Raw genomic sequence first — 9,530 nt, 5'->3', positions numbered from 1 at the left:
TGACTTGGCCGATTAAGTAGATATTCTGCTACTCTTGGAGTTTTTATAATGTACAGTGTTGCAATTCTAGTTCCATATATGAAGAACACTGAGGGTGTGAATAGTGTGAGGTGGACAGCTGACTAATACATTTTATCACTGTAGGAAACTCTCAAACTATCAGAATTCTTTTGAGAGGGCAAGACTAAGCTTGCTTTGAGCTCCATTTAGTTTTTAGCTCTTTTTTCTTTAGTATGGGAAATCTTAATTTTGCTTGTTGTTGTGGGAATAGGATATTATAATTCTATGCTGGTTCTCAAAATCTTGCCCATGATGGACAGCAGAGAGATACCTCTGTAGTTTCTGCAGTCTGATTTGCTTCCCTTCTTTTTATAAAAATACACAATGTGGGCATCATAGAACACATCAGGCCTCTCCTCTGTGGACTAATGAATTCCAAGATGTCTTGGAATGAGAGCAAGGTGTTTGGTTCTGTACTTTGTAAATCTCAGCAAGAATGCCATCCTGCCTTGTTGCTTTATTTCACTTTTCTGTGAGATCATTTCTTGATCTCATCAGTACAGGGAGGCAAGTTTAGAGTAATTAACCCAAGTCTGGGAAGCACTGTGTTAATGCCTTCAAGTCATTTTTGACTCCTTAGTGACTGGACATATTACTGGAGTTTTCGTGACAAGATTTTTGGAGGTATTTTGTCCTTGGCTGCTATTACCTAGGGCTGAAAGACAGTGACCGGGCCAAAGTCTCCCAGCTGGTTTCATGCCTAAGGTAGAACTAGAACTCATGGTTTCCTAGTTTTTAAACTGGTATCTCAACCATTACACCAAACTGGTTCTTACATCAGTGCTTTTTTTGTAAATAATAATAATAAAAAAAAGGTGCCGAAACTCACACATGCCATACAACCCGCCTTGCAAGGTTCCATCCAAAAAAGGTGCCGGAACTCCATTCTGGTGTTCTATGATAAAAAAAGCCCTGCTGTACATGCATCCTGAAGGAAAATTAAGCTACTGTTAAGTGTGGTTATATTTTCATTCACAATACAAATCTTATTGACTTACAAAATTCAATTCAAATATAAAACTACTATAAATAAAATATTCTTCTTTTATTTCAACATAAGCCAGAAAAGAACACATTTTGCTGTCTTGGCTTCTCACAAATTTCCAACTCAACTGTTATGATGACAGCAGCTGATATCATGAATTGGACAGTTGTTTGTGCAATGATATTGAAAATCACCTTGATTTCCTATTGGAATTATTTTTGAGCTTGTAGTGAATTCATATAGCAGTACATATCCTAAATATTATTTTTAATTATTACTAACTAGGAATGACATTGCGTGTACTATATTTTGCATTAAGAGCTGCAAAATTACTCACTGTGGTATCTTAATTTGTTGTTGATCTGACACAAAAGATGCTTTATTTAATTCTGAGGACCAGTTTTATATCTCCTCACTTCAGATAGATCAGACATGTCAAACTCACGATGTCACGTGACGTTGCACAACGTATCGTGACTTTTTCTCCATTGCCGGCAATGGGGTGGGTGCGGTTTCGTTGTGACGCATCCGGCCCACAGGCCGGCAGTTTGACATGCCTGTGATAGGTTGTCACCTGACTGCTTTATTGCTACAACAACAAATCTAATATTTTTATGCAACTAAGCAAGTTTTCTTTAAAAATTAATTAATGCATAGTATATTGTAATGTTGTAATGGAAAACTTGGAAAGCAAATTCTACAGAAGAAAATATTTTAAAGAATTGCATGTTATGTTTTTTAGTGGAAGTTATTCCAGAAACAAAAGTTAAATCTTTAGTTAATATACAGTATATTTCAGATTTACATATTCTTCAGTTGTGCTGCCAAAATTCTTTTAATAAACTCTTAATTTAAATAATTTATTTAAATATGAAGAAAGTCCCCAAATAACTATGAACCATTTGTATAAAATACTCTGTATAACTCTAAAATACTTAGGAATATTAATGGAAATAGTATAATTTATGTTTATTTATATGTACAAATATGGTAAAATATTATCTATAAATTCATTGTTGGAATAGAATAAGAGTCCTGCTATGTGCATGTCTGCCAGTAAGTGCTGTGATTTATCCAGGTGCACATTCTCATTTAACTCTAGTTATATATATGTGCAAATCTGTTCAACATTATAAAGTATAAGCCTATGATATCCAAGCATTTATTTTCCTAGGTTAACAATTGATCAGAGAGTATAAGAAAAATAAAAATAAAGTTGCCTGTTGCCATTTGACCAAGTTTATGCATTCACTTTGAATGAAATGTATAAATCATTTGTGACCTGTTTGTATTCTTAAAATTTAGCACCAGCATCTTGTGACATCTATGGCAGTTCATAAAATCAACATTGAATAATACTATTTATGGAATGACAGGAAATTGAATGGAGGGGAAATATTTTGCAAAGAATACACAGGCTATTAGATAAATATGTCTCTTTTCAGAGGCATTTAATGAAACAGCTTCTACCTGTGTCAGTGTGTCAGTTGATTTGCTATTGATTTTTAATGCAACATATTTTAGATAATTCAATTTGTTCTACAGTAGTTACGTTCTGAATTTGGAAACATTTTAAAGCTTTCTTTTCTTAATATGTTTCTATAGTATCTGAATATATGTAGAACTGAACTGGTAATAGTGCAGTAACTGTTTTAATCAGGGCTTTTTTTCTCGGAGAAAAGGTGGCGGAACTCAAACCTGGCCACGCCCTCATCAAACCCTAGGACCGCCCCTTTAGAGAACAGGAATGCAAGTAAAATTTGGGAGGGGCTATTTCCGGTGTGGGAGGGGCTATTTCCGGTGCGGCCGGCCCGGAAAAAGGTGCCGGAACGCGGTTCCGCCGCGTTCCGGCTGAAAAAAAGCCCTGGTTTTAATCCATTTCTTTTTTAATATGGCAAAAACATCTTTACCAATAACATGAAACTCTAAAGTTATAAATATTCAAAACAGCATTATTAAATTAACTGTTCCACCGGTTAATTTTTCTCACTGTTAGGAAGTTTATCTTTAATTCCAGGTTACTTCTCTTCTTGATCAGTTTCCATCCATTGTTCTTGTCTTGCCTTCTGGTACTTTGGAAAATAAGTTGACTGCATCTTCTTTGTGGCAGCCCCTCAAATACTGGAACACTGCTATCATGTCATCCCTAGTCTCTAGATTGGCCATACCCAATTCCTTCAACCATTCTTCATATGTTTTAGTCTCCAAGTCTTTAATCATCTTAGTTGCTCTTCTTTGCACTTTTTCCAAAGCCTCAATATCATTTTTGTAATGTGGTGAACAAAACTGGTTGCAGTATTCCAGGTGTGGTCTTACTAAGGATTTATAAAGTGGTACTAATACTTCACATGATTTTGATCCTATGCCTCTGTTTATACAACCAAGGATTGTGTTAGCTTTTTTGGCTGCTAGATTATTTGTGTGGGTATCGGAAAGCAGATGAAAGAATACATGTTTGTGCATAAAAGAGAAACAACCAGCTAAGGAGCAAGCATATCTACTGTATTGTAAGGCTACATTAACTGAATCTTGCAAGTCTGAAAGTGAAAATCTCCCGCTGTCTCTCTTTACTGCCTGATAAGTTAGATCAGATCCTTTTAAAGTTTTTATCTCTACCCATTATTTAGCTGCAAACTCCCCCACCTTTTATCTGATTGCTTCCTAAGCTGCATCTCTTCCCTTTGTCTTAGTATACAAATGCACAATGCACAGATACAGTACCTCCCTCAATAATAGTAACTATGAGAGTGATCTTGGAGTCCTAGTGGACAATCACTTAAATATGAGCCAGCAGTGTGCTGCAACTGCCAAAAATGCAGTTCTAGGCTGCATTAACAGAAGGATAGAATCAAGATCATGTGAAATGTTAACATCACTTTATAATGCCTTGGTAAGGGCACACTTGGAATACTGCATCCAGTTTTGGCCAGCACAATGTAAAAAAGATGTTGAGACTCTAGAAAGAGCACAGAGAAGAGCAGTAAAGATGATTAGGGGACTGGAGGCTAAAATATATAAAGAACGGTTGCTGAAAATGGGTATGTCTAATTTAGAAAAGAAGGACTAGGGGGACTAGCAGTGTTCCAATATCTCAGGGCTTGCCACAAAGATGAGGAAATCAAGCTATTCTTCAAAGCATCTGAGGGTATGAAAAGAAGCAATGGATGGAAACTAATCAAGGAGAGAAGCAGCCTAGAACTAAGGAGAAACTTAGAACAATTAATCAGTGGAACAACCTGCCTCCAGAAGTTGTAAATGCTCCAACACTGGAAGTTTTTAAGAAGAGATTGGACAGCCATTTATCTGAAATGGTATAGGGTTTCCTGCCTAAGCAGGGGTTGGACTAGATGACCTCCAAGGTCCCTTCCAACTCTATTATTCTATGACTTCTATGTCTTCTCCCAAAGTTATTCTCATATATCATTATACTGTGTGAATTCAACTTAAAACTAGATAAACATTATTATACTACTTAACCTACACCATACTGTTTTCCTAATTTATGTAAATACTTTGATTGTAGTAAGAGCTGATTTTTTTACTTGTTAAATTATTATTTTCCTATTTTTATAGTTTTGTCATAATTTATTTTTGAGTTATTATTAATGCCGATCCCCTCTTAGGGATATTGAAAAGGTATAATTAGGTATTATTCAACTTTCATGATATCTCTGTAAATGCAATTACATTGTATATTGTATTGTATATTGTATAATCATTAAATTTGTTGAAAAATTGATTATGTGCCATTAAGTAGGTGTCAACTCTTAGTGATTATGTACAATTTTTCTCCATGAGAAAACTTATTCTTTCAGTTTTCCCATTGTCATTGTAACTGAGTCCACCCACTCTGTTGCTGGTTGTTCTCTTTTTCTCTTTTCTTCTACTTTCCCACCATTAGAAGTTTCTCCAGAGAGTTTGGTCTTCATATTATGTGTCAGATATACAATAATTTGAGCCTAGTCATTTATACCTCAAATGAGAACTCTGGGTTGATTTGTTCAATGATCCATTTGTTTATTTTCTCAGTTGTTCATGGTGTTCTCAGGAATCTTCTCCAACACCAAATTTCAAAAGCATTAATACTTTTCTTATACTGCTTCTTCAAAGTCCAACTTTCACTTCCATAGAGTATCACAGGGAATACCATGGCTTGCACTGTCCTGATTCTTATAGTCTTAGACATATCACAGCATCAAGATTGGTCTACCAACTGATAAGGCATATTTGTTGACAGACATTATCTACCTCATTGTGTCTTCATTGTCAATTCTAAAGCTGCTTTTTGTACCTGCTGTCCTTAGTTTAATAATTTTAATATTTAATTTTAGTTCAATTTTTTCACTGTGCTCCTTGATTGTGCTTCTTTAATTGAAAACTTATTGTGGAAAAATTACCAGCTAAATTTGCACATAGCACACTCCCAGTTTATCCTCTATATCCAGATTAGAGTAAGCACACACCCAATTAGCTCAGGTACTGTAACAATACAAAACATAGCTTGATGTTTATTTATTGTGTATGTGTGTTCTTTTGAGTCAGCCTTGACTCCTGGCAACTGTCTGGATAAGTCCCTACAGTTTTCGTGGCAATATATATGATGTGAGGATGAAGGTTCGTTCTCCAAGCGAATGTTTCGTTACCAGGCTAGGTAACATCTTCAGCAGAATTTAGGGCAGGGGTCCCCAACCTCCGGGCCATGGACCAGTACCAGGCCGTGGCATGCCAGCAACTGATCAGCACAAACAAGGAAAACCCCATCCTCAGGATGCAGGCAGCACACAAAACCATGCCCCCTTTGGTCCGTGGAAAAACCTCTCTCCACGTAACTGGTCCCTGGTGCCCAAAAGGTGGGGACCTCTGATTTAGGGGATGTCAGTGTCAGTGTTCTTCTCTTTATAAGGGCTTTGTGTGGTCAGTGGGTCAATATTCACCATTATTTCATATATATGATGTAATTGGAGAAAGGTGGTCTTCAGATAATGCCATGCCATGAAGCGCTTTAAAGGTTAAAACCAACACCTTGAATTGGATCTAGAAGCAGACTGTTACTCAAGACCCAAATGAACAGGCTCAAATTTTCTTACTTTGGATACATTATGTGAAGACTCAGCTTTAATGCTCTAATGCTAGCAAAAGCAAAAGGAAATAGTGGAAGAGGATGACGAATCACAACTGCAGGATGGACTCAGTTACAGTAAAAATGAATGTACAGTTACAAGACTTGAAACCACAAGTTAGGGGAAACCTTCATGGAAAAAAATCTATGTGATCACAAGGAGTTGAAAAGAGCTTAATGGCAGATAATCAATCACAAAACAGTCATATACCTTTATGGAATATTCACAATTAATAGAATTTACTGAGCTCAACATTTGAAACAATGAGCTATTGATCCAATCAATTTTCTTATGCTATGCCATTGAAGTTGTTTGGCTTTGAGGGACAAGCAAAGTGTACTTTTCTATGTGAATTTCAATTATTTTACATGCCAGAGTTTCTTACTTCTTTACGGTGATTTCTGCACAAAACAAAAAGACACCAAGAAAGAACAAAAAAGGCAGAAGGTTATGTACCATAATTCATTTTTTTCTTTCTTTCATCATAGTGTTTAATTCAACCCATTTTTTTAAAGAGACACTCATTCTTTTAGAGAGCATTGAATTGACTGAAGTATATTTTTCTGATTCTAATAGGTCATAAAGCTTGCTTTTGAAGAATTTGAGCTGGAAAGAGGATATGACACTCTTACAGTAGGAGATGCTGGCAAAGTGGGAGATACAAGAACGGTTTTATATGTGTAAGTGCATTGCATTATTCATTGGAAATTCTATTTTGTTTCTTTTTCCAATTCCTTAGATTATATAGGCAATGCTTTTTGTCCCAATTGTATTATCAGTGAGTTAGAACATTTCTGTAGATTCAATAGAAGCTTTGCAAAATTACAAGTACTCTCAATACTTTTTTATCTTTATAACAATCAAAATGTGAATGGAGATTATGTCCATTCACATCACATGACATCGCGAGTTTGACACCCCTGTTCTAGAGAAGAAGAAAAAACAGTGTTACTACTTTGTCCACCTATACAAGTATTGACAAATTCACAGGTTTCTAAGATAAGTTGACTCTTTTCACATATAACTAGTTTCTGATTTACAGTTCTAAAATTAATTGATAGTTTTAATTCTAGAATAGATTTGAAATTCAAGGTTAAAAGTTAAAGACTGCTGTACATATACAACATGGTAAAATTAGTCATATCCTGTCTGAATTACTGCAATGCGCTCTACATGGGAATGCCCTTGAAAACCATGTGGAAGGTGCAGCTGATTCAGAATGCAATGGCATGTGCAATTTTGGGTGCCTCATGGTTCATCCAAGTACCCCACTGCTTTACTGGCTTCCAGTTGCCTTCTTGGTGCAATTCAAAATGATGGTTATTACCTTTAAAGACCCAGGTGGCGCACGGCCAAGTTACTTGTAGGACCACTACTCTCTGAGAGTATCTGCCCATCCTGATAGATTAGATAGGGTGGGTGCATTCTAGGTCTCCTCCCTTAAATGTTGCTCTCTGATGGGACCTTGGAGGTTCACCTTCTCAGTGTCCACCCTATCCCTAGCCACCCATCACCTACCATCTTGGAGCATAGGAATCTCTACCCTTTCAGCCTTCCAGAGGGTTATGAAGATTTGGTTCTTCCCCCAAACTTTGGGCTAGGATGGGGGTTGAGCTGTGAGGGTGTTGGGTCACCAGGGAGGAAGGGTGCCTTTGTTTTTAATTACGTGTTATGGATTTTTATGAGCCACCTAGAGTCACTGTATGAAATAGATGGCCATATAAATGCTGTACATAAATAAATAAGTGAAACTGTGTATGGTTCAATTCTATTGTTTTTCTGCAGTCTGACAGGCTCCAGCGTTCCTGATCTTATTGTAAGCATGAGCAACCAGATGTGGCTCCATTTACAGTCAGATGACAGCATTGGTTCACTAGGATTCAAAGCTGTTTATCAAGGTATGTTTCCTGTTCAAAGCACCCCAGAATTCTAAACCAGGAAATACTGTATGATTGTTTGAGTCAAGGTTTTTAAATGAATTTACTGAAAACTTAGAAAGTATGAAATACTTTGTTTCCATCTTTTGAAAGTGAATTATATCACTAAATACATTCTGCAACCATATAGAAACTCTTCATGAAGAGAGACTCCTCCAATGATTCAGAATATAGTCATTTTTGTGGGCTATTAATAATAGCTGCTCAATTCATTATATTATTTGGATTATCCTTTTCTGTATATGGAATTACTTAACAAACAAAATATTTTTAAGCATGTATTGGCTTGCTATTTTTTTTTATTTGAGCCATCAAGTTTAAAGCTGAATTCATTAGTTGATGTATATTAATTTACATATTTGTGTTTTTTTTAAATAAGTATTTTTAATCAGTATTGACCTTGATAATAGATGGGAACCTGTTCTGTGTCTGTGTGTGTGTGTGTGTTGTGTGTGTGTGTGTTTTGTGTGTGTGTGTGTGTGTGTGTGTGTGAGAGAGAGAGAGAGAGAGAGAGAGAGAGATGTCTGCTATACATCCTTTATTTTGTTCCTGATGTAAAAGATAAAGTAGTACAGTAGACATAGTTATATGAAGCCTGGGACTATGAAGCCATATGCTATATTAACATTTCATAAAGTATCAGAGGAAGAAAAAAAAAGCTTTTTTTTCTCCCTCTGATAATTTATGAAATGTTAATATAGCGTATGGCTTCATAGTCCCAGATAAAAGCTTTTTTTCACAGTATGCACAAATAAGCTTTCCGTAAACTGTAATGCAATATTTGCATCTAAGAAGAAGCAAAAATATATTATGCGATAGAATTTCAGGCTCTTTTGTCAATAGAAGTCTTTTTGAACTGTCAAATTCTAATTCTATGGCACCTGATGCTAAAATGTATTTCTCTAAATCATATTTTGTATAATTTGCCATAGCTATTTAAGTAACAGCAGGGAGTAAATTAAAGTAGATTTCCTTCGTGCTGTGCTGCTGGATCGCAAAAAATGAGGCTATTTTTAGAGGCACATTGAACATACGCTTTGCGTAAGATGGCTCATGTTTGCAACATTTGCACACACATTCATCTTTGACACTAGAATGAGTTTTATTATATTTAGCACTATCAATTTCACAGATTATAATAAGAATAATCAGAACAATCTTCTTGTCTAGAAAAAAAATATGTTAAGATTTTGAGCTCTAGAAGCTCTAAAAAAATTCAGAACAATAATATGTGATTTTTTCCATGTAACTGATTTATACCATGTATTCATACAAAATTATAGTTGAATAACAGCAACATAAAACTAAATTTTGATTCCAGCATATTTTAAATATCATAAAAATGAGAAGTATTATGTTGAGGTATTTTTTCTATTACTAGTTTTTCTCTTAATTTTAGCAAGACTATGTTGAATCTACTTTGCTATT

The 9,530-nt window shown here is 35.5% G+C and overlaps 1 protein-coding gene across 1 annotated transcript in view; it reads left to right on the top strand.

The window, feature by feature from the left end:
• LOC107284570 (CUB and sushi domain-containing protein 1) overlaps nucleotides 1-9,530 on the top strand; it is a 478,687-nt gene that overhangs the window by 239,769 nt on the left and 229,388 nt on the right. Inside the window, exons 8-9 of the mRNA XM_029283474.1 lie at nucleotides 6,742-6,845; nucleotides 7,951-8,063. Coding sequence (XP_029139307.1) covers nucleotides 6,742-6,845; nucleotides 7,951-8,063 — 217 coding nt within the window. The remainder of the gene's footprint in view (nucleotides 1-6,741; nucleotides 6,846-7,950; nucleotides 8,064-9,530) is intronic.

This window comes from Protobothrops mucrosquamatus, unplaced genomic scaffold (genome assembly GCF_001527695.2).
Source record: "Protobothrops mucrosquamatus isolate PMUCROS unplaced genomic scaffold, P.Mucros_1.0 scaffold103, whole genome shotgun sequence".
In the NCBI taxonomy this organism is placed as follows: Eukaryota; Metazoa; Chordata; class Lepidosauria; order Squamata; family Viperidae; genus Protobothrops; species Protobothrops mucrosquamatus.
Note: the sequence above shows the minus strand (reverse complement) of the source record. Positions and strands in the feature narration are given on the sequence as shown.